Below are 26393 nucleotides of genomic sequence, written 5' to 3'. Positions count from 1 at the left end.
TGTGTGCATGCACTCTTATATGTGCAAGCACACACTTTGTTTCACAAAAGGAAAAGACATCAGGCTGGTACCCTGTTATCATGTCGTAAGCCTGACTTACAACATTGCAATTCACTTTTTTTGGTCATCACTTAGGTAGGTTAAAAAACCTACTTGATTAAAAAAAACCCTCACCTTGTAAGCTATGTAGTCCCCCCTCCACCCCACACACACACACCTGGGCATTTCTGGGCAGATGGAGAGTGGGGGGGGGGGGGACCAGTGATATGTTCAACTATTTTCCTTTAGCTAGAGGTGCTTCAAGGATATCATCTGCAGGGATGTCTCAGGGACCCCCAGGAGTTCTTGTTAGCACCTGTCTAAAGGAAAATTGCAGGACATATTCCTGCTGGCCCCTCCACTCTCTAGAAATTGCTGTATTGTGGGGGGCTGCTCAGCTTACAAGGTAGGCTTAAGGTGATAGTATTGGAAGATGTAGCTATGTGAGATATCTATGTCTCCTGAAACTGTGCCTCAACCATTCTGGTAGAAATTGAAGAAACCTTAACCAAAGGCGAAGAAGAGCAAGAGGAAAGCACCCCTTGTTTTGCTCTCTTGCTCAGAGTGAGAAATCTTATGGCGCTTTATGATTTCTCAACAACCTGACTATTTGAGAGCAAGCAATTCTGCTGGGATTTTTCATGTTCCTAACTGGGACACTAAGTCTGTGATTTATTGGCATTTTGTACTTTTTTTTCCTTTTGGTATTTGCCCCCTGAAAGATCAGACCCTAATCACTGCTAGAGATATGATAGGCCTGTCACCCATCTGTGCAATCTTTCCCACTAGGTCAAAAGCTCAGTGCCATTCATTTCACAGCCACTTTGGTAAGTTGTTGTCCTTTCCTATTCTTTGATATGCTTGCACAAAGAAAATGTATGGCTAACATTCTGTGCGCTTTCCCTTACTCACACACACATTTAATTCTCTCCTGCCAGTGACTTTAACCAAAGTCCCTGGGGAAATAACCATTAAGCAAACATCTGTGCTTTCCCAATACATCACTATTTCAACAGCATTTCAGAGAAATGGCTGACACAAAGAATCTGCCAGTTTTGGAAAAGCCCAACCTCAGAAAATCCAGAAACCTTGAGTCAAGAGTGATGCTGTGCATCACAGCATTGCTAAATGGGTTATGAGCATCCGGGTGCAATAGATGTCAATTTTTACAATAAGTATCTCCCCTGAGAAGCTGCTGTAGGATTAGTATTGTCAGCCGTCGAGTGTCATCTGTCTGGGAATGGTACTTAGTATTGTCATCTGTCAAAATGATTAAGTGAACTAAAATGCTCTGTTTTTAGAGCTTTTATGATAAAAACAAGAATCCATCACACAAAGGGCCTCCTCATCATCAGTGTTGCTCTCAAGTAATATGTCTGTGGAACAGAACATAGGGAGTTTGAAGGATGAGAGGAAAAGCAAAGGGGATAAAAGGATATATCTTCCTTTAGAAACTAGATAACTCTGCAGGGCCTTTTATAATGGCTAGAAATTAGAAATTCCTAAAAAAAAAAAAAAAAGCCATGAGCAACTGGAGTTGCTTATTAAGACTAAACACCCTGGCTTGGAAAAAACAGAGTTTCTACTGGAAGCTGATAAATTGCAAAGTTCTGCAAGTGTGAACAGGAACTCCAAGTGTGATAGTGCCACCGCGGCACAGCACAAGGGAGCAATCCTAGTGTACTCCCAGAGGATTTGGGCTAAAGTTAGCAAGAATTACAATTTGAAACCTTTGGAGGAAAAGTTCAGCTCCACAAGCTACACCTTAATTCCCAAATCACTTCAGCAAAAGATGGTTCAAGGGAGCCTAGCCAACATGATCTATCTGGTCAAAGTATAGGGTGAGAAGTTTAATTCTAGACTCAATACCATTGCTACACATTATGTACAGATTTGGTTTAATAAGACACCATTACAGGCCTAGAATACAGATCATTTTAGATCATGTAAACCATGGGACAGAGATCATAAACCGCATGACAGAGTGTTTCTTTCAAGCTCTTTGCCATCATTGGCAGAATACAGAGATGAGCAGCTTTCCACAGGAAGTTTTCCATATGGCCTGGGTATGTGTCTAACCTGCTGCTGGCCTTCCAACAGTCAAAGCATGTCAGGAGAATTGTGCGAAGATGAATTGGGGAAGGGAGTTGGAAGGTGGAGGCATAGTTTGCAGGGAACGCACACAGGAGGTCCTGTCAAAACAAACAAACAAACAGCCTCATTTATATACCACTTCATACTGAATTAACAATGTCTAAGTGGTTTACAACTGTAAGCTAATTGCCCCCAACAATCTGGGTGCTCATTTTAGCGTCCTCCTTGGAAGGATGCAAGCATGCATCAAGCTTGAGCCCTTTCAGTGGTATTGCACTCGCAACCTTATGGGTTTGAGTGAGTGGCTGCAGTACAGGCATTTAGCCACTGCGCCACCAGGGCTCCTGGTGACAGTGTGCTACAGCTCTCCCAGGTACATCAGTGGCCACATGTGTTGGGACCCTAGAGTTGTACCCAAGGCCACCTGTCGGTCAATGTGCAGCGTGAGGGAAACTGTTGCACAGTGAGGTATCACATACCTCCTTGCACAATACCAACAAAATAGTTACTAGCCTAATCCCTGGTTGCCCTAGTCGCCAAGTGGATTCTAGACACTGTTCCCAGTTCCATTCAGTTAGGAAAGAGGCATGCACCTCCTGGCTATCACCTTATGTGCTGTTTGGGGCAAAAACATTGCCTATCTTTGGTACAATATTTGGTTGTTGCCAACCGTCACACCTGCTGCAAAAACAATGTGAATGGGAAAGGTACATTTCTTGGCCACCATGTGCAGAAAATTCACACTATACTCTGACAAGGCCACACAGCACAGCACAGATTACATATGTCCAAATCCTTGCATTATACAGGTCTAGCAAGAAGATGGTGGTGCTAACAGAATAAGCCTCTCTGCTTTTCTCAGATGGTTGATGTGTCTGTACTTTTATAGCACCTTATAGCTTTTATATCTGCTTGTGTGTGAGTGGTTGATGCGTCTGTACTTTTATAGCACCTTATAGCTTTTATATCTGCTTGTGTGTGAGTGGTGATGACCATACACAAGCACCCTACCCCCTTTCCTTTATGCAGGCTAAGGACTTAGGAATGTGCTCACAAACCCTCTCCCCTCCAGAAAAAAAACCCCAAATCCTGGAGCTATTGCAGTTTAATTCAAACCTGACCATCTCTGTCAAGGTTCATCCTGAGCTTGCAAGTGTTTCACCTACACAGAACAGAGCTAGGAAACTTTTAAAATAATTGCTCAGGCCTAACTGTTTCTTTTACATTAATAGATGTCTGTCAGGCTACAGCTGCCATTAGTGAGATCTATTAGGCTGCAGAATTGTCACCTGAAGAGGAGTGATGGAAGTCCTGTCCACAAGGCACTGAAATCTGGAAAGGAGAAGGCACCCGCAAGGACATGTCTTGGTACTGTCTCCTTGAGGAAGGGAGTACATGTAAAGAAGCTAGGTCATTCCCTTTCCCTAATTGGCAATGCATCTTTGTGTCTCAACATTCACCTAGCATATGATTTGCAATGGCATGAGAGTTTGAGCCTTCTTCCAGCTGCAAAGAGTGGAAAGAAATAGTTCCACAAAAGGGGACAGCCTGGTGTTCTCTGCCCCCTGCCCACCAATTATGGAGACAGAGACATCTGATATGTTTAGATTATTAAATGGCTTGGTAACAAGCCATTCTTCAGACTCCAATGCTGACATCAATTATGTTAATTTGTCCCACTGATGCAATGATAGTTTAATGCCTCATTAAACTGAATGGACTTATGAAGCTGCCATTTGAGAGCTTCAACCTTGCCCTGGGCAATTGTTTCATTTTCTATATTAATAGCAATGTACACACACCAACCCCCACTCTGTGTAGATTCCACGTGAAGCAATTTACGAGGCCCTGATAGGCTCTGGCTGGCGTTCTTTTAGTGGCATATGCAGGTGTACATCAACTTTATGACTGTGTCTGCCTTTTTTTTTAGTTGAGGCAGAGTTTGATATTCCTTTCCTCCATCCATACCAACCAAAGCTCCCACCCTGGACTTACCATAGAGCCACTGTACCCCCCATGCCCTTTCCATGCTGGCTGGAAAGCAGGAGGAGACTAGGGGAGGATAAAATGAGCATAAAATCAAAATAATCAAATATAAGGAACAGAATTTATAGCAATCCCAGAATTTTTTAACCACCTCCCCCCCCCCCTTTTTTTTTTTTTTAAAAAGAGAAGCCCAGACTACTACATGGATCAATAAAAAAGCCTGGGTGAACAAGGTCTCCACCTGGTGCCAAAAAGATCACATGGCTGTTGCAGAACCAGGGCATCATTACCTGAAAGCCCTATCTCTGGTTGTTGAATTAAACAACTGGAGTCGAGCCTCTGAGGAAGACTGTTTAGCACAAATAGATAAGACTGCTATCTACTACACACTGACCTAACAGTGGGAGGAATCTAGCAGTGGAAGTACTTTCCTCCATGTATCCCTTTATACTAAGAAGAGCTGAAGGGGGAAATTGCAGTACAGCAGCCTGGCTAGCTGGCTGGAACTACTGGCTGTAGCTCCAGACAAAATAGCTTAAAAATGAACTAGATCTTTTTGTTTGGTTAAAAGTGGCCACTAAACGGGAAAGCTGGTTTGAACTGCAGCTAATGCACTGAGTAATCCTGCCCCGATACACCTCTGTTTAGAGGTCTCCAAAGAAGAGTACTCTTTTCCCCTGGAGTCAGAAGCTTTGGTGAGAAGAATTATTTTTTATAAGCCTGGTTGTGAGGACATATGTGTGTTGTGTCTTTAGGTTTTAAGCCTGAGGGCAGGCAATTGTTTAGTTACCAATTTGTAAGCCACTCTGAGAGCATTTCTGAAGAGGGGGTATAAATAATAATAATAATAATAATAATAATAATAATAATAATAATACATATAGTGTGCCAGGAACCCATTGTCTCTGTTCATACCTCTGCTAATGGATTGGAATTTATGAACATACCCCAAAATCATTGATGTTAATTACCAAGACGATAGGGAGCTACAATGAAGTTTTACAATGTATCTCTGTCCCTCAAGACAAGGGAGATCATCACATGGGGTAAGGAGGGATCGCTCCCATTTTCACCCCATCCTGAAGTCATTCTTATTGCATCTACATTATCCCGTCTTTCTCCCATCAGTGGCACCCATCATTGTATTAACAGGAATTTCCGTTAATACACAATGACAGGGCCATGCCACTTCAATGACGGGAGAAGGGTGGGAAAAGCACAACAGCGTCTGAAAATCTTATCAAAATCATGCGATAAAGATGCTTTCAGGACAGGATAATGACAGACGTTGTCTGGAAATCTGCGTGATTGTACCATAAGGACAGGGTAAGGATGGGAGCCTTCCATCCTTTATCTCGTGTGATAATCTCCAAGGACAGGACAGAATCCCAGTGCATGCCACTAGTAATTTCTCTCCAGGATGAAGAGGAATCATTGGTGAACACTGTCTGGGTTGAGTCAGTCAGCCAATTACAAATCTATCTAATAGTAGATCTGTCTGTTCCACAGTTCACCAGCATGCCAGCAAGTATATCATAAGGGAACTTGTCAGAAGACCTACACTACATCAAGATACACTACATCCACAGCACTCTTCTTATCTACCAACCTTCTAACTCTATCAAAAAAAGAATTAGTTTGGCATGATTTGTTTTTAAGCAACTTTTAACCTAAACAAAAATAACTGGAAACGTCACATCTAGCATACCCTTTAGTGTTGTTTGCATGTTCCCAGCAATTTTATTCCAGTGATTCAAATGCCACTAATTATTGCCAAACGTGGATTCTATTTCTGGGGCTTGGGGTTTACACTGGAATCACTTTCTTTAGGTAAGGTAGCCTCTATTTCTCTGATATTACTGTGTATGAGCCAACATGTACATTGTTTGTTCAAAGTATATCTTCACATTACATTAAAATGCTTTAGGTGACTAAACAATAGCCATAACATGTGGTAACTAATCCACAAAGAATACAAAATGGCAAAATCTACAATTAACTCATATAAGAACAGAGAAAAGTGTTAGTTAGCATCACCAATGAATTAAATATGCAATTTATAATAGAACAAATTAGCCATTAAGCTGAACACCTGGTTATGTAGAATGACATTTGCCGGTTGGCAAAAAGTCATCAATGAAGGATGTAATTGAATCCACAGTGGCAGGAGTCTGTGTGCAACCTCTGAGAAGGCCATCCATCACTTTCCCACCGAATCCGCATCAGCTGTTAATAGGACCAAGAGAAGAGCCTCTGCTGAGGACTACAACACAAAGGCATGTTCATACGGGAGGAGGTCTTTCAAGGACTCCTTGTCCTAAGCCCTATCAGTAAGATCACTCTCTCTGGTCAGGAACCATCTCTTTCTAGTAGGTTATAGCTATATCTCACAAGGTAGAGTGAACCACAGTATGAATTCAAAGCTCCCTTTATCTCAAACGTTTGAGTAGATTTTGCTTCACATTGTGCTTCTGAGTAACTCTATTCCCTTTAACCTTTCTAAACAGGATTCAAAGGACAGGTTTAATGGTATTCTCAGATTCCAAGAGCCACTGCTTAAAATAGATTGTTTTGCCCTTTAGAATTACAATCAAGAAACGAAAGAGCACTTTGTGTTAGAATACAATGCTGACATCTCATCCCAGAATTGCTTGGACATGTTGCTTCTTCAGACTCTGTTGCTGCCTAACTCCTCTGTGAGGGGGAAGCATCTTGTGAGAGCAAGTATCATTTAATCACAAGGTTTTAATCTGATTCAAAGCCTTCTAAACACCATACCTCTCTAGGCCTTCTTACTATTTCCCACACCTTTCTCTAGAAGACCATTGCTTTAAGTCAAGACAGAGCTCAAGTAAGAATGTGAAAAAATTGTTACATATGATTTGTGAGAAACTGCATAGGTGACTCTCATATTGTAGTCACATTGTTGCTGTTTTTTAGTGATATGTAGCCTGGCCAGGAAAAAAAGAAAGACAATCCAGGTTGCATGTAACTAACTAAACCAAGTAAAGCCTACGAATCGCCATCATCACATTTAGCCTACATGTGTAACACTCCTCTCACAATTATCCCACAATGGCTTTGTCTGGCATGACTTGTTTCTCTGAAACCCATGCTGACTTTTTGGGATTATGGAATTGCCTTCTGGATGTTCACACACTTTCTGTTTAATGATCTGCTCCAGAATCTTTCCCGATATAGATGTCAGACTAACTAGATGATAATTGTTGGGATCCTCTCCCCCCCCCCTTTTTTTTTGAAGATGGGGACAACGTTTGCCCTCCTCCATTCTGCTGGAACTTCTCCTGTTCTCCAAAAGTTCTCAAAGATTATTGCCAATGGCTCCGATATTACATTTGCCATTTCTTTTAATACTCTTGGATGTAGTTCATCAGGTCCTAGAGACTTATATTCATTTAGATTAAGCAGGGTGACAAGCAAGGAGTTAATAAGCCCTTCTCAAATTGTCTATCACTTCTAATTTATGTAGTCATGAGGACCCTGCTTTGAGGAGGGCTCTGTCCTAACTAGCTATACATAAACCCCTCTTTTCTCTTGATTCAAATCAAGACAGAACACCATAATGAAGAAAACACTGTAGCTAGCCAGCAGTGCTTCTAAAAATGTTCCTGCTTTTTCAACAATTAGCCCCACACATTTCCCCTGAAGAGCTATCGTACTGCTGGTACACAAAGGTCTCTCCCCCTCCCTTTCCCCCCCTCAACTACACATTTACCATTCTAAAGAGGCTTCAGGGACCAAAAGGTGCAACGCAAGCTCCCATGTTTTCCACCTTCTGATAACTGTAATTAAAATTCTATACAAGAACAAAGGCCTTGACTTGTATCTGAAGCTCTGCCCTTCCAAATTGCAACATATGGCACTGTTTGTGAACACTAGATTTTAAAGGACACACAGGGAGACAGGTCAAGAAGAGCTCGAATACAAAAGACCAAGTTGAGAAGAGCTCAGCACAGAAGACCAGTTTGATTCTTAAAACCACAGCGACTTCATTTATATGAAGGTGAGAATTCCCCCCCCCCCCCCAAAAAAAAAACCCCAGGATATAAATTAAGCAAAACAAATAGCTCTGGTGAATAGATCACTCACCTCACCATACATTAAATATCGTACTGCACAGAAAAATAGTAACCAAAAATTGCAAAAATTATATATATCACACTTTCTTGTAAAGATGTTGATTGTTCAATGACTGTGATTTGTTAATTTGTTTTTAGTGCTGTTTTTAGCCACCATGAGAGCAATATTTTTTAAGAGGAAAGGCAGGATTAAAATTCAATAAAGAGGCAATGCTTCTTCTAGAAGTTACTCCATGGCTTAGAGGATTCTTTTCTAAATGCTAAAAAAAAGTAAAGAAAGGAAACTGAGAATGATAATTCCCATTTCTAGATCCTGTTACTCTGATACTTCATGTATTTTATGAGAAACTAGGATCTGGTAGCATGTTTACATGGTCTTGTGCCTGAGCTGAAGCTCTGAAGATGTAAGCATATATGTGCCTTCAAATCACCTATCAACATATGACCACCCCATAAATTTCATAGCGCTTTTATGGCAAGGAATACTCAGAAGTAGTTTTGCTAGTTGCTTGCTCTGAAATATAGTCTACAATTCCTGGGACTATTTTGGCAGTCTCCCATCCAAATACTAACCACAGCTGACCCTGCTTGGTTTCCAAGATCAGATGGGATCTAATGCATTTAGGGTATTTAGGAAGTCAGACATGCAATATGGGAGACAATTTTAAGGATGAAAGTTGCGGAAGCCTGCCACTTCCTAAATGTTCATAGCAAATACAATATAATCAATTGCTCAGAACAGTGAAATCTGCTAGTGAAGAATTTTCAGAGCAGCCGGACTAAAATAGATATGTCTACTCATTTAAACTGATATATAGTTTCTAAAAACAGAGTAAAAAAAAAAAAAGGATGACTGAGTTGCACATCTACAGCCAAAAGGAGAACTGAAGGAGTTACAGCTAAAACCTCTCTAGTATAAATGGCTAGCTATGCAAGTAATGCTACAGGACAAATCAGTTTAATCAGAGTATACTTTAGGAATTGTTAACCCTCCTGATGTTTTGGACTTCAATTCCCAGAAACCCCAGCCTGTATAGCCAATAGTAAGGAACTCTGGGATTTGCAACCAAGAACACGTGGATAGCCAAAGCTTCCCCACCCATTCTGTAGGGAGAATTATTTTTATATGATAGTTATGTCATAGTATACAGTTCCTTTAAATAACCAGGCATTGAGGAGTAACGTATCTACCTGTAAAATGTTTTTCCCATTTAAAAATGCCACCATTTGATATGAGGACTCAAAACAGTAAATATCAGTAATACTGAAGGGCCCAAAGGTCTGTTCTCTAAATTCCAGTGGAAAAAACACCACTATAATGGTGGATTATGATCAGCTGAGTCCACAGCCACATCCATTCCAACCCATTCTCATTATCTCTAAAGCCAGTTTACTAAAATCATCCATGTTGGCAGCGGTGTAACTGGCGAAGTGAAGACATTGACCCACCAATGAGAATTCTGTCCCTAAGTGAAATGTTTTACTTCAGTCCCCAAATTTCTAATGTTGCATGAAATAAGACACTGATAGTCATAAATCCCTAGAATTCTTACATTTGTTATGTTTGTAATCCCTTGGTCACTTTTCCTGCCTCTTTTCTTTGGGTATCTAACATGTATTTCTAAAGGCTCAACTTACTGAAATGCTAGAAATTTGGAGAGTCAAGGAAAATTTCCTTGACAGGGACACAATGAAATTGAGGGAGCTCTTTCTGCCCTCCCCTATTGCTACACCCCATGTTACAGCATGCCAGTTAAGCACAACTTGTGCCTAAACAATAACAAAGGTCTCTTTCTTCATCCAAGTCTTTTTGCTTCAGTCCATTTATGTTCACAGTGTGATCTGAGGTAGTTGAGAAGCAATATAAGTAGAACAGATCACTGCACTGTGATACAAGGGGGAAATAAGAAGCAAAGCTAATGCATGAAGTCACTGCCTTGTAGCCTGACCTGCCATTTGAGAGGAATGGGGAAAGGCAGAACATATCTCTTACAGGTCAAAAATGAGAACCACTGGTGAAGATCTTTGGACAGCTGTGTGGAGCACTGGATCTGACTGTGAGTTGTATTCTAAAGACTTGGATGAATGCAGTTCAAACATGTTCCAATCATTTAAAAGGAAAGTTGGTATGAAAATGTGTGCATGTTATACCCTCCGACATTTCACAGATGATAACTGGGGCACATGTGGCTAAGCAACGTCAGAGTGTAGTCAAAAAGGTGTGGTTGGGCAATAAAGGAGGACATGTTATTAATGAGGAAGAACACACTAAACTGCCTTTTTAAACAGAAAAACCCTGGAATTTATGTACTAAACATAAGAAAGCCTGAAACAAGATAAAATTTACAAGAGCCTACTGAGAAGGGCAAATTGCAATTGAAGTAAGCCAACTACAAAGGGGAAAGAGGAAAGGGAAAGAGGAGAGAGAAACTGGGACATTTTAAAAGCTGCTAAGAACATACAACAGAATTAACTTGGGTCATCCCTGCCAAATTGGGACCATTGGAGAATATGGTGCATGTGTGTCTCAGGTAAATCTGAAAAGGTGTGTGTGTGTGTGTGTGTGTGTGTACACATGTACCTTCAAGTTACCTGTCAACTTATGGTTACCCCATGAATTTCATAGTTTTCTTAGGCAAGGTAGTTTTGCCAGTTCCTTCCTCTGAAATACAGCCTACAGTACCGGGTAGAATGGGCCCTTGGTGTCCACTGGGGGTTGATTCCAGGACCCCCCATGGATACCAAAATCTGTAGATGGTCAAATCACAAGATATACAATGACACAGTAACATGGTGTCCCTTTCATAAAATGTCCAAATCAAGGTTTGTATTTTGAAAAAAAAAATATTGGGGGGGGGGGGAGTATTTTCAAGCTGTGGATAGCTGAATTTGTGGATTTGAATCCATGGATACAGAGAGGTGACTTTAGATCTAAATACTAAGGATGCTGCTGCTTCGCTTCCAAGATCAGATAGGATCTGATACCTTTAGACTATTTAGGCCAGCTGCTAAAAGGTACAGAACTAAAATAATCAAGGGAAATTGGTTTAGAATAAAGACTGTGAGGCAGAAGTTATATTAAAATTATGGACTACATGGGAACTGATAGACACTAGAATCCACCATCATCCACTAAAAATTAACATTCATTGTGGTGGAGATAGTCACTAGCTCAGCTACTGGATCTAATTCTCAGTTAGAGAAGTAGCAGTAGCATGGCTTTATAAAAGGGGATGCTATTTTCCTATATAGATGAGTAGTGGAGTCTGTGAGAGATCTATATCATCATATCCATGCAGCCCTGTCTCTTCTGGATCATCTTGGCTTGGTGGTGAATTATCAAAAGTCCAGCCTCTGGTATTTTGGATTTGAGGGTTTTGCAACCCTTCCTTCTGGAGGACAGGACCAGCAATCTCATCCACCATGCCTGGATCCTGAGCATAGAATGTCCACACAGAACAGATTCAAGTCCTCCTTGGTTTGATGGCACCCACCACTTTTGTAATGTCTTTGGCCTGGTTTTGGATGAGACCATTTCAAAACTGGCTCAGATCTATGTTTGCTCCAAAAACCACCCATCTCTCCAGCTCAGTCTCAGTCCTCCTTGGATTTGTGGATGAACAAATCCACTCTTTCCCTTGATGTGCTTTAGGCCACCCAGGCCTATGATGGATGGAGATGGGAAGCTCAAACATGCCCATACATTGTTAAGGGCAGGTGGCTCCCACACAAATGTGATCTTCACATAAATCTGTTGGAGCTCATGTTAGCTATCAGGACACTTTTGTGTATTTGAGACTGTCCTCAGGAACTCGATGGAGCAGATAATCTCTGACAATATGGCCAGAGAATTTGACAACAGGCAGGGAGACATGCAGTCTGAACCTCTATTTCTTAATTTAAATCTAAGGGATAGATGTTTGGCTTGCCACATTACACCAGTGATAATTCACTTACTCAGCCAGGATAACAACTGGGTACCCTTAGCAGGGTTGGGACGTTGTCACACAAGCAGGGTCTTGATGGGAGCAACTGTCACATTGTATTCAACATCTTTAAACTTATTTGCCATTCAACACAATGTGCATGAGCACTCAAATGTGCCTTTCCCCAATTTCTACTCATGTGATTACCAAGATCAAAGATGACAGTGTTAATTGCACATTGATTACTCCAGGGTGGGCTCATCAGCCATGTTTTTCAACTCTGCTCAGCTTCCTCTGCCTTTTTAGTGGGTGTTCCATTAATACAATCTAGGTCCTAACCTTACACCTTCATTTCACTCTACAGACTGGATTTGATGTTCTTTTATTGGAGCAAATGCCCATTGAAGTCTTATATTTAGGGACTTATTCTGGGCAGCAAGCTCAGAGACATTGCCACAAAGCCTTCCAAAGCCCAAGGCCTTAAGTCATAAGGTGTGATGTCATGTGCCTCCCCCCAGATTAACCCTTTGTGGTTCAGGAGAAGTCCTCAAATGACTGGAGGGCCCAGTCATTACACTCCTCCTGGTTTGAAGGACGAAGGCTCAGCAGTTGCAGCAACAGTCTAATATGTGAGACTCTCCCAAGGAGAGAGTGCCTGTTGGATTGGAGAATTTTCTACTACAGCAAAGGAATCTCTTGAAGAGGCCCGTGGAAGTCATAAACCTGCAAGTGAGCAAAAAGAAAGAACTACCAAAGTGAACCATGAAAAACTAACCAAAGAAAATACAGAAAATAAACAAAGATGACTCCATTTATGTGAGTCAGAAACCATGAAGAAGAATGGCCATTTTCCAGAAGGTAAAGCTTAAGAAAAAAAATAATATCCCAAGAACTTAAACATAAGGTAGAGATACTTCTGAGAGGCAAGTCATAAATTTTTATTCTTTTTACATTAAGGAAACAAAGGAAACTCAGAGGCAAATAATTCACCCAAGATACTGAATATTAGGCAGAGATGGGGTTTGATCCCCAAATGCCAAATCACATACTTTGAAATATTCCTTTCAAAGATGTCAGATTGTTGGGGAGGAGAGGTGCCAAAACACCTACCTGTATCACCCATATCAGAAAGCAAAAAGCCAACACACACATGGACATGGACACAAATACATACAGACATACACACACATCAGGCAAAACAAAAAGGCAAAAGAGATGAAACAGGAGCTCCCAGGCATAGATGATGCTGTTATTGCTATGGAAGGGCTAGAATCTGGAAAACTGAGATTGCTGTCTAGTATATATGACAGTGTTCAAGTGAATCTAAATTTAGCCAATTCTTTTATAGTTTCAACATTGGCCAAACCTGGATCCCCTGTCCCCACATGTTTTATAATGAGGCAGTGTTCAGAAACTTGTCATGGTATACAGAGATGTTATGTTATATACCATATAACACTGGGAGAAAAGATACCATTGGTGCAAGTATACCTAGTGCCCACAAAGGTTGTGATCCTGTACAAGTCCTTCTTCTACAGATTTGTATCAGGGAGAAATAAATAGCACAGGGCAGGATGTAATTGGAAGGCTGGCATGAGTTCAACTGATGACAGTGAGCAAAGATTCAGTTAAAAAATTTTAGTTTTGAGTACCTCTGGAAGAAGTTTTTCTTTTAATTAGGAGGCAAAAGATGCATACACTACACTCAGGTGTAGGACAGACAGCTGGAGAGTCAAATTTCCATAATGTTATCATCTCTCAGAAAAGCAAATAGAAAATGTGATCAAAAGCTGAAGGTAGAGCAGGTGGAGGGAAGGAGGACAAGAATGTGAGCAGCAAGTGTGGAAACAGAAAATGAGAAGCAGTTAGGTGTGCGGACAGACTGATAAGAGAGTGCTCTGGGAGTCAAGGAACATTATGCTAATGTTATTCTCTAGGGCGCACAGCACACTTTCATTTCTGTCCTTTTTATAGTATAGTGTAGATTATTCAGATCCATAAATTAATGGTGAGATGGACAAGCATTCATAACTAATTTGTGACCTGTAAAACAGCATGGTGTGGTTTTCAAATCTAAATTATAAAGATCACCATGCCAAGTAGGACAAAAGAGAAAGCTGCTATTTGGAAGAATCCAAGAAACATTAGGGCTCAAACACATTAGAATCCAAATGTGACATTATCTAGGATGTCCCCAGGTGTGACTGAATAAAACAACAGATTTTAATTTTTTTATCTCTTTAGAGTGACAAAGGAACAGAATCCAAAACAGGAATACATACACAAGTACAGACTTGATTCTTGGTGAGTTAAACAAGCTGCCCTCCACAAAAATTGGACTCACAAGGGACTTTCAATTTGTCCAATAGAAGTGATAGTCATTAACTTATTTGGGGGAGAGGCATTACACATAGTGACATCCATTGAAGACAACATTACAATAAAGGGAAAACCTATCTTGTGCTGCTGAAACTGGATTGTCTGGCTTCTGCTGAGGGCCTTGCAGGCAGTGGGTCTGCAGTGCATTCCTGTGAGCAGAGTAGACAGAACCACACTGCCCTCTCCTGGGAATCCCTTCAACATACAGGCTCTTTCAGCCTGTCATTTGGATAGACGTTTTGCCAGAATTATAGATTATGAAACATAAGAACATCAGGAGCCATCTTGTCAACATTTAAATCTACTTTCTTCTTTGGAGACTCCAGACTTACTATTCTATAAGCCTGCATTTCCATTTACTTTAAAAAAATTCTTCCTGTTATTAATAAGCACAATCAGCCCAAGACACTCTGCTACCTTTCCCCAGCAAGTCAGTGTTGAGACATACCCAAGTCTAGTCAAATTTTCTGACACAAAAAATCTCACAAACACCTTACTCCCTCTGTGGAAATAAAAAGAGAACAATTATATAAACAAATTAAACCATCTTAAAGCTACCACTCTGGTGAAAGGTAGGCAGTGACTTAAATGTAAATTGTGTTACTTGTCTCTATTGACCAAATAAGCCAGTAAAATGAATTCTACTTTACTTCCATGAAAAGTATATGATCACTTGGTAGCTCAAGGACTGAGGTTGGAAGTGGTGTTCCTATAGCGCAAGAGACCACTGAACAATGCATCTGCCTCTTTACTCCAACAAACCAAACCTGGAAGAGCCCTCCCTTCTCCCCTAACAGCATCACTTTCAATCACCATCTGTAGTATTTCATCTGATGTAATCTGAACTATTGCCCTCAGAACTCTTCAGTAATGGACACAACTGGATGATCTGATAGCTATAAATAATACACTCCCAAACAGACACAAAATGGAAGAGTGTCTATTTCTGGATATGCAGTGGGGTAATAATGATTAATGTGAAGATAGACCTTTTATAAGCACATTTTCTTTTACAGTCATTCCTCACCACCATTCATATGTTAGAGAAATAAAATATGAGTAGTAATTAATCATGAGTGATGAATCAGTGGACTTCCATTGGATGAAATTTGTAGCCATCCTGTGGAAACTTTCCTGCAAGACATTCAACAAAATTGGTTTACATTCCTTCTGATAATCAATGGCAAGCACCCTCTGTCTTCTTGTCTCCCTCTGTACATGGAGAGAGAGATTGTTGGTTGTTGTAATATTTTAAAATTAAAGGGGAAAAGGTTAATTCTCTAAGATGCCACATAATTCTTATTCAACAGTCAGATTTGTACAATGTCCTTTGGTATGATTTATGATTACTATGAAAAACCAACTGAGTCAGAAATTCACTTACTGCTACCCAAGAGAAAAGGTCCTGCTGCTTAAGAGAAAAGTCAAGATTCAGTTGAAAAAGCAACTGTTGAACTAAAAACAAGATGACACACTACAGATCTGAATGCAGTTCTTTCTCATGTGCATGTATCACCTTTTGGATCACAGCCAAAGTCTTCTTTTAGAGAAGTCAAATTCTTCCTTTGAAGTTACAATGCCTGAGACATTGCATTTCACAGCATACATCATACTTGCTTCTGATATGCCCTCTGGAAAACCTTATGTCAGGTAAATAATTGTATTTTGTGCTATTTCACACATGACAAATACAGCCTTATTTGTAATACTGTAAGCTTTGCACTGAGAAGAAGTTATGGGTACAAGTCAAACCCGTAACGAAATTCTATCACAGTAGACAGCCAAATAAATATATGATGCCAGTAGCTATTATTTAGAACTTTGGTCATGGTGAAATTATGGAGGGAAAACCTGAGATCAAATTACTGTAAACCTCATTTACATGTCTTTGAAATTTCTTCCCAAAAACATTGCAAAGGGGTACTCCAGTAAATTATGATCAGGAGAATTACAAGTAAAAATTCTGTAACTGTTTTGCTTCAGAATTGATAATCATGTTAGTTGCTAATTATAATGTGCATGAAATTTTGGACCCATCACAATTAATTGCAGATTTCCCAATGAAATAAACGAGGTCAAGATTTCTCTCTAGATTAATGAAATCCTCAGAAAGTCATTAGCAGCTGTATAATGTGATGAAATTGTTCACCATCCAAAATCACCAAAGAACATGAAATTTGTATTTCTGAAGAACTTGGCAGTGCTGACAACTAGGCTGTCTTACATACACAGAGGTTCATAAGTACCCTGTTGTTCTGAAATAGCATTTAACACATTCATTCTATTTGAATGACTGCTGAACATGCTTTGTGTAAAAAATAATATTCTTACACCAAAGTAGATTTATTAAACAGAAAAACAATGGAAGATCCAAAATAATAGATTTGTTTTCAAGTCAGCTTTCACTATCCACCTATAATGGGGCCTTCCTCTTTTCCTACTGCCTCCAACTTCACCAAGCATTATTTATTCTTTTCTAATGAGTCATGTTATCTCATGATACAGACAAAGTACAATAGTGTCACTTTGGCTTCTAGGGATATCTACAGGTTAATTTGCTCTAAGATCCCTTTGTCTTTTTGGCAGTCAGTGATAGAACTCTCCTCCGGCACATTTCACACAAGTTCTCTTCCTGTCAGCTTTCTTCACTGTCTAGCTTTCACAACCATACATAAAAATTGGAAATATGATGTCATGGATGATCCTGCCTTTGGTATTCAATGATGTATCCTTATACATATAACAGATTACACATGTATATTTGGGGCACATCTCTGTGTCTGGGAGGAAGGGAGCATTCCCAGATCTCTCTCTCTCTCTCTCTCTCTCTCTCTCTCTCTCTCTATCATCTACCTACCTACCTACCTACCTACCTTCCTACCTACCTATCTGCTAAGCTGATGTAAGAAGTTCTAAGCTGGGCACACACAGTTTACATCACTCCAAACTGCCCATCACACTCTGTTGCACATTCCCCATTACATTTCTAGGTTTGAACTTAATTACTGCACATGAACCCAGAAGACTCCAGAGTAGCGATGTGGACCCTATTGTGAAAACGTTCGCACATCTAATTACTAAACTGCTTTTTTAAAAGTCTGAGATGTTTAAAAAGCAGCTCAAAGAACAGATGGTTTTAAAACACCCTTTACAACAATAAATGTAATATACTTTACACTTTGTTCAGGCTGATGCAAAAAACACTAATTTCAAACTAAAAAGAAAAATGCATCAGTCAAATTCAAAACTGAAAACACATACTGTTATGCAATATTAGAAACCTATGATGGTGCTGAACAGCCCCACATCCATTTCAGTGGGGCTTACATACAGTGAGTGATGAAATACACCCATGTGCTGATTATTTATGAGTAATAACCAACACATCGGTTCTATACTTCTTATGCCATTAAACAAAGAGAAAGCTTAGGGCAGTGGACTACAGGAGCAAATTAATGGATCTTTTAGGTACTTGTAAGCCTTCACAAGGTGAGTCAGTTTAACTGTAAAACTTCTTTACCTGTCATTGTATTCTTGAAATATCTCACAAAGATTAACAGCCCAGTATGAGAAGTGGTAGAGTTGTGTCTCAAACGTTTGAAAATGTGACACCAACACCTTTCATAAGAAGTTTCATGAAGTAAATAATTATGAAAGAAAAGACTAAAGGGGTATGTTTTTGAGAATAGGAATGGAAAGAGCTGCATTTACATAGTTGGAACCAGATTTAGGTGTATGCAACTAAGCTGGTGGAAGCAGATTTCTCCATCCCAGTACCCACTTCCTAGGCCCTTAAAAGCATTACACAGAGGATCAGGGATCCTGCTCAATAGAAAGAGCTATGATGGCAGAAGGGGGATCCTTGAAAATCATGCAAAGGTGCTTTCCATGAATATAACCCTTTCACACACTGAAGGCAGATCCTTGATCCAATCCACTGTCTGGAAGATAGAGATGTTATAAGATAAAGAATTCTTGCTTTGTTCCTTAAACATTATTATTACTCCTGAAAGATTTCACTGAAGCTCTTTAGCTACTCAGAGTTGTTTTTTTTTAAATGGAGTGAAGTCTCAAAGGTCAAAACTGAAAGTAATAATATTAGAGCACCATTCAGTAGCTTTAAAACAAAGGTTGATTTTGTGACTGTCTATTCACTGCAGCTTTGAAAACACTTTGGCATTCAAAAGTAAAATGAATGCAATGCCACTCTGTTATCTGGGGGGGGGGGGGTGAGTATGCCTTCTTTTTACACCTACATGTTTCCTATCATATATCCTTCTATTAGGAAAGAAAGAGCAAGAATGACTTATTGGTAACCCAGATTTTCCAAGCAGAAAAAGGCACAAACAAGGACAGAAGCTATGCTCAACTACCCTGCAGCTACAATTACCTTCAAAGAAGATATAAAAAGGAATGGTTGGGTGGATGTCTCTTTATACCTTCGCCCAGACTGTCATTCTTCAGTTTTCCTGTTTGGCAACCAAATGTAGGACCAAGATGCATTAGATGATAATCTCCTAGCCATAATACCTAGAGGTTCCACCTATATAAATTATTGGTGCATTAACAAATGACTTCACTGCCCAACAAGCTTCCTTATGAGACAATAGCAGTACTAGAAGCACCATTTTGGAAATCTGTGGGACATAAGACAAAAGAATTGCAGGCTGTCACCACTGGTTCTGAGTATAGTATTTTCAAACCCTACAGGTCTTCCAGGCAGAACTCACTCACAAAACATTCTGTGCGGAATCTTTTTGAGCATAGTAAGTTCCATGCAGGCTCTCTTTTTGCAATGTTCGCTTGTGATATTTAAAACTGGTGTTTCTCTCATTTCTATTTCTTTATCCCTCCCTCCCCCCGACAAAGGCTGGTTTGTTCTACTGCTTTATACTGCAATTTTCTTGCAAGTGGCTGGTGAAATACCACCAGCATGAGATAGACTGAAGATGAACAGGAGTTAGTTTATAGCAGGGGTAGGCAACCTGCGGCCCACAGGCCGGATGCGGCCCGGCGAGGCCTTGGGACCGGCCCCAGCCCGGTCCTGCCGCCGATTGCCGCCGGGGCCTTTGGGGGGCAATTGTCTATAGAAGCCTCAGAAACATGCATTTATATTAACATTTTTTAAAAAATCAGCAATTTTTTTCGCGTGTCCTCCATTTTTTTTAAAAAAGTGTCTTCCATTTGAAAATTTTGTCCTACATTTGTCCTGGTTTATTTATTTATATATTTATTTATTTTTTTAAAAAATTATTTATCTTTTTGGCTTTTGGCCCCCCAGTTGTCTGAGGGACAGCAACCCGGCCCCTGGCTCAAAAAGATTGCCTACCCCTGGTTTATAGCATATTGGGAGTGGGGTGGGGGCTTTCCTTTAATGCTCACAATCCATAATGCATTCTATTTCTTCCCACCTAATATTCTAAACAACATTCAGTAGAACGCAGGCACGTAAGTTCAATCAGTGCAACAGTTTTGACCAGTTATTTATAGGACACAATAGCTGAAACAAACAATTGGCACCAAGCTATTTTACACAATTAGAAAGAAGAAAGAAAACACAATAACCACAAATTGACAATAATTTTCTCCAAAATTACATACTTCATGAATCATGATACATATTTGTTTTTCCCTAATCAGATGGAAGAATGGCATCAGTATCTATGTATAAATGCACAGACTATTTTACTCTGGCAAATGCAGAAGGAGGCAAAACAAGTGAATTTGGGGGATAGTGCATGGGAACAGAATCACAATAATCTGATTAAGTTACAAAGGAGAGTTACTGCTAGGATGTAAATCATTTAAAACCAAATCTCACTATAAAACTCAAATTTGTATTTATGGAGATTATGTGAAAAGCTTCTTAGAAGTGTTTATTTTAAATCCCTAATGGAATACTATAATCTATTTTTTAAAAAAACAAATACTTTATTATGCATTGCCAGTACTGTGCTCCCATCCATACCAAATGCAGGTGAAATGTTGGTCAGCCATATAAGCTTTCCAATTAAAAATAAAAGTTAGACATCTATAGTTATAGAGACTAAAGCACATTTTAAAAATGTCTAATGAGATCAATATTTGTTTCTCTACTTAAGAATCTGTCAACCTGTTTTGAAGAAGGGTAAAAAGTGACAGTTTTGTTAATCATGTCAATTACTCAGAATTCTAATACAATTTTCTTAAACGGCATTATTTTATATATTGTCTTCTTAAGAAATTTTCCTTATCAAACAAGTAAGGCAGATCAAGTGGATCTACCTACCTGATATAACACAATAAACAAGAAAGTATTTCAACCTAACCAAAGCAAAAAAAATAAAAAGGAGAAAAAAAGCAGCTAAAGGAAATATATATATAAATATATACATACATTTTGAAATGGCTTACAATTTACAAATAAAGATGGATGAAGAATAAATTAAAATTGGTTTCCATAAACTTATTTTCCATAAACATTCTCGAAGAAGACTCTTTCCTAGCAGGAGAATTTTCCAGGCACATGTAATTATCACTCTTTTGTACTGTTCATGTGGCATGTTCATATTACGATTTGGCTTGGCTTTTTCTTTTTCCTTCAACTTTACCTGATTTAGTTCAGTTAAAGAGGTAGGGTGTAAATAAGAAACTTGATGAAAACCAAAAACCTACTTTCATTCCCAGTAGAACATCCTGATTTTATCAAAATGGAAAAAGTGGAGCAGCCCCATTATGTCTTTGGACAGTCTTTTCCATATGAACATTTCAAGTTGCCAGGTATGGTCCCTTTTGTCCATACAGAGAATGAAGAGTTGCCTACACAAGTAGATGGTGAACAATATTATCATGGCACAAGGGTTACAAATGCTCCTGTCCATTCTCTTGTATGGTTGGTGAAGTTATGGGTGTGAAGTAGATCCTGGAAGGGAGTGCACAGAGCTGGTACTTGAAGCTCGTAGGGAGTGAGATGCCATTTGCTGTCCACCTGTGCCTATATCGTCTTCACTAATGTCTTCCTTGTGGGCAGCAGTTTGGGCTGGGCACTCAAAATGGACACAATGGAACACCTGAAAACAACAAGAGATGTCAAGTAATAAAACTGGAGGACAAGCATGGTTAGGAATAAAAGTAGTCTTAAATGGAAGACAGAGAAAAGCTTGTGACAAAGGCCCTACAACTTAAGGCTACAGCCCTTACTATTGTGTGTACAAGTATAATTTGGAACATTTGCACATATCATTACTTTGCTTCCTAGCTAAATTCAAATTCATGTTCAAAATCTGCCTTACCTTCACTGAGATTCTATTCCAAGTTTCCTTGGCAGTAGATAAGCAGCAAGGATAAGGCCTTTTCTGTAATGGTGCTGTGAGACCATGCCCCATGACTACTTACTTTTCAAAAAGATATATTTCTATTAAAACTTTCCAGATTATTTTTGTCTGTCTATCCATCCATCCATCCATCCATTTTATTCATTTATATCCCACCTTTCTCTCAATAATGGGACTCAAGATAACTAACAGCAAATTTAACAATACAATATACCTCAGAAATTGACTGGAGTGGGGGTGTAATATTGTGCAGTCCTGTTTTAAAGATTTTTAATAGTCTTTTAATGATTTCTAATGTTTGTTTGATTTTATAAATTGTTTAATCATTTTAAAAACAACTCTTATACTTTTATTAATGTCTTTTAAGAATTATTTTAAAGCAATTAAACAGTTTACAAAATTAAAACATTAAACATTAAAAGTTATTCAAAGACTATATAAAAACCTTTAAAATAGCTCCACTCATCATGGTGGGTCAAAACCTGCGCAGCCTCCATCTAGACCAGGGGTGGGAATTATGTGATCCGCCAAAAGTTACGTGGTCCGCAGTTCCCAGTAGTCCTGGCCAACCTAGTAAATTAAGAGAAATTCTAGGAACTGCCTTGAGATAACATCTGGAGAGCCACACAATTTCCATTTTTGAATTAAAGGAAAGTATCCAGAATTGGCAACTATCGCAGAGATTATCACAGATTATAAAATAAATTATTTAATTTCAAATATTTCATCTCAGGTCTTCCAAACTATCTATATCACTAGTACTCAAACTTTTTACCCTTGGGTCCCCCCTCCTTAATCTATATGTGGATATTGCACATACTCCTACTCATATATGAATACAAAGTTTACATAGTGTGCATATTTTCACTTGCACATTCATATATATTTCTATTTTAACATTTTGTAAGGAAAAAACGTTGTTCAAATTAGAACAGTTTTATTTAAGTAAATTCAATATTTAACTCAACGTATGTGCCAATTTGACACATAAAAAAGTTTGGAAGGAGATGAATCAGGGCCTCCAAGTCTTGCACCCTCCTTGAGTAACTCTTAACCCCCCCCCCCCCCCGCCCCGGAGTCCCGGAGTCCCATCCGACTGTTTGAGAATCACTGAGCTAGACACAACTTAAAAAAATTCTTGTGAGAAAAAATAGAATGTAAGGAATGTACAGTATTATCACAGAGATAATCACAGATTATAAAATAAATTATTTAATTTCAAAAGATTTACTAGAAACATATTATATGGTTTTAATAATAGTAAACTTCAAAACTAATTGAGGGCTCAGGGCACACTTTTAATGTTAAAGTTCATGTCAAAGTAATATTCAAGAACATCTTGGAGAAAGGACAAAATGGATGATAACCACTAATTCTGGGACTTTTAAAGTCTAATTTGTAAACCTCTGGTTAAATGGACATAGAGTTTGCTGTTGCATAAATATTTGTGATGCTACTAGTACTGATGAGTTTCTCACAGTTCTCAGAAGATACCATATATTTTCTCAGTCTGTAGTCTTATGGTACTTGCAGAAGCATTTCTTAGCCCTCTGGCTTGCATCCTTCCGAAATCGCTAAAATGAGTATCCAGATTGTTGGGGACAATTAGCTTACAGTTGTAAATTGCTTAGACACTGTTAGTTCACAGTATGAAGTGGTACATAAATGAAGTTGTTTGCTTTTGCTTTTTAGCAAAAGTGAAGAGGGCTTGCAGATGAGACAGAAGCCTTATCTCTAAAGTCAGAATCTCTGTGCGTAACAAACATTCACTGCTTCTGGGTCTTTGGGTATTCCCAATACTCCCCAGATCAATTCCCTGAAAAAAGGAACTGGAAGATGTATTTAAAGTCTTTACAGTGGCAAAATATATATTCAGATTATTCTTATATTTGGTCTTCCAGTTTTCAGTTATGTGAATATCTGCCTCACCAAGACCTTCTGGTGAATCACTTTAAACTGAAAGCCTCTCAGGGGAGCTTTTTTTCATTCTTTGTAAATCATCATGCCAAAAGGTAATAGGTTAATATCATCATCATCATCATCATCATCATCATCATCATCATCATCATCATCATCTGCCTCTACTACCCCATTCTATCCCCACACATTGATATATATAGCATGACTGGATAGGGAAGGACTACATGTTTCTAATTTCATATTATAAGGTGAGGAGCCAGTAGTAGTAACGAAAAATGCTGTTTTCATTTATTGTTTCTAGTATTTTATTTTAAATGAAAGAAATATAAATCGGATGTAATTTGGTTAATTTTGATGATATTGCTCTGCAACATTCTTCTGTAAAATAATATAAAATTTGATCCTCTAACTATTGGCGATTAACTTTACTGAGTGGCAATATATAAATAGTATTGGAATACTCTGCCCCTTTTTGCCAGATCTTTCAAAGCCTTCCTCAAACCAACTCTAACAATGCCTGAATGTTCTTGGTATTTTACATGGCATTTTCCAAGCCTGTCATCTCTCCGGAAGTGAGAAGGTGGAAACAAGTTACTAACAAACAACTGATTTTTACAAGATTATTAGAATATTCTCCCCATGCTATCTCTTCTTTACTGCAGCCTAGAATCCTATTAGCCTTTTAGAGTGTCAGTGAACACTGAGCAGAGTTGTCAGAGAGTTGCCTGCTGTACCCTCTGTATCATCTTCTGGAAAGCTTTGAATTCATGGTCCCAGGAGTAAACATGAAGCAAGTACAGCTTCAGTCACTGTGTTTGTTGAATTTTAAAAATATTGTGTGCCAAGTAAGCCACCGTTCTCAATATGCAAAATTATCTCAGACTAAAGGTGCTTCTTTAATTGTCTTTGATGCTTATAGCTAAAACAAAACACCAAAATACAGTCATATTATACTCGTCTGACTTGCAGTTAAGGGGAGCAGTTTTATAGTTTAAGCAGAGATGGGCAGTAATTTTTTGCTGGCAATATTTTGGCTTCCAGGTCTGGGTGCTCTGTTGTTCCAGATCTGTCTTTATGCTTGCTTGCACCCTCATTGTTGATGTTAACTGCCTCACTTTCAAACAAATATTCTTTTAAAAAATCGCAAGGAATCGGTCTATCTGAAAACCTGTTCTCTGATGGGGAAGTGGTAAGTGAATGTTCACTGAACATTGCTATTTTCAGACTGACAAAGCAACACTAACATATGAGAAAATCCAAAAAAGGGGAGGGGTTTATTTTTTCATCCTAGTGTCAAAATCCTCAGAAACCCTTCTCCTGTTTGCTTTCTGAAGGATGCTCAGCTGTTCCTTTACCATTTCCTTGCAAAGTATTTTCTATATTTACATGATAGCTCTTCCTTCAATTGTCAGGGTGATTTCCACATTTGCACATGAGTAGCTCTGCTGCTTTGATTAAGGACACTTCTCAAAATACTGCAATTATTTGTACTTTTTATTATTTTTTTTCAAAGCAACAGCTGTTGCCTTTTTTTCAGCTGCCATGATCAGCAACACAATCTGAGAAAACTTAATTTCAGCAAGTTGGTCAATTATCTATAAAGTATTATCTTCTTGAGAAGGCCATGTGATTAATGAGTAGGAACCAGCAACAGCAGCCAAATGTAGTGGGCATATGATGCCACAACATCATCATGCTCATCATTATTTCTATTATTTTAAAATTAAAGAACGTTTATATTGAACTTTTTCAAAAGAAGATTTCTCCAGGCAGCTAGCAATAAAAATTAATTAAAATCTAGATTACAACATTAAAAATATATCCTAAAAATTACATCAAAGAAATAAAAAGTACTAACAACAACAAATAGCACTTTGGACATCTATAATCAGCAAAAACCATCCAATTAAAATCAGTCAACTGATAGGTTGAAAGCCAAACAAAAAAGAAAACAATTTTGCCTCCCAGAGGAATGGCAAACAGAAAACAAGAAATTACTTGAAGGACAAACTGTATATACTCATGTATATGTCTAGAAATTTAGGTTGAAAAATTGACTCAAAAATCCTGGGTCGACTTATCCACGGAGAATTTAATCTACCCTGGAAGCACTGACCCCCTTCTACTCTCTCATCCATTCAACCTTTAGTATATGCACTGATAGTTATGCCTGCTGGAATTTTTAAAGTTCTTTGGACTTGTTTTCCTTTACTTCGTCCTTTACATCCTTCATTATATGTACCTTAGTTTTACCCTCGACTTATCCATGGGTCATATCAAAATCCATAATTCGGCCCACAAAACCTGCCCTCAACTTATATATGAGGTTGAGTATATACGGTAATTCTAAAAGTCAGGTGTGGCCACGGAAATTTTCTCTATCGCATTCTTGAAATAACAACAAATAACAACAAAAACGCCTCTGACATTAACAGGATACATAGGAGGCCTACAGGCCCTAATTTCTGGGAAAGTTTACAGGAGCCATAGGTATTTCAGGTACTCTGGTGCTAACTTAGCTCGCACACTGCAAAACTCCAAAAGAAAATTAAGAAGAGCATTTCTTATCATGGCTAAATTTGATGTCTCAAAAATGCAGTAGATGAATGAGACAAAGCTGATAACTATCATTTGTG

General features: G+C 38.9%; 1 protein-coding gene and 1 long non-coding RNA gene across 6 annotated transcripts in view; one reads left to right on the top strand and one right to left on the bottom strand.

Moving 5' to 3' along the window:
* Positions 1-26393, bottom strand: part of BTBD9 (BTB domain containing 9) — a 302994-nt gene that overhangs the window by 89997 nt on the left and 186604 nt on the right. For 4 of the 5 annotated variants that reach the window (XM_089529595.1, XM_089529597.1, XM_089529594.1 and 1 more), the window contains one exon: positions 20005-21573. The exons of the other annotated variant lie outside the window; for it this stretch is intronic. In XM_089529595.1, coding sequence (XP_089385721.1) covers positions 21406-21573 — 168 coding nt within the window. In that variant the 3' untranslated portion in view covers positions 20005-21405. Of the gene's footprint in view, positions 1-20004; positions 21574-26393 lie in introns of those variants that run through there. 5 annotated transcript variants of the gene reach the window in all.
* LOC149310726 (uncharacterized) overlaps positions 1-26393 on the top strand; it is a 79786-nt gene that overhangs the window by 24150 nt on the left and 29243 nt on the right. The gene's annotated exons all lie outside the window — the stretch shown is intronic.

Source organism: Sceloporus occidentalis, unplaced genomic scaffold (assembly GCF_023333645.1).
Source record: "Sceloporus occidentalis isolate IW3139 unplaced genomic scaffold, rSceOcc1.0.p SCAF_6, whole genome shotgun sequence".
NCBI lineage: Eukaryota > Metazoa > Chordata > Lepidosauria > Squamata > Phrynosomatidae > Sceloporus > Sceloporus occidentalis.
The sequence above is the reverse complement of the archived record's forward strand: the minus strand, read 5'-3'. Positions and strand labels throughout refer to the sequence as shown.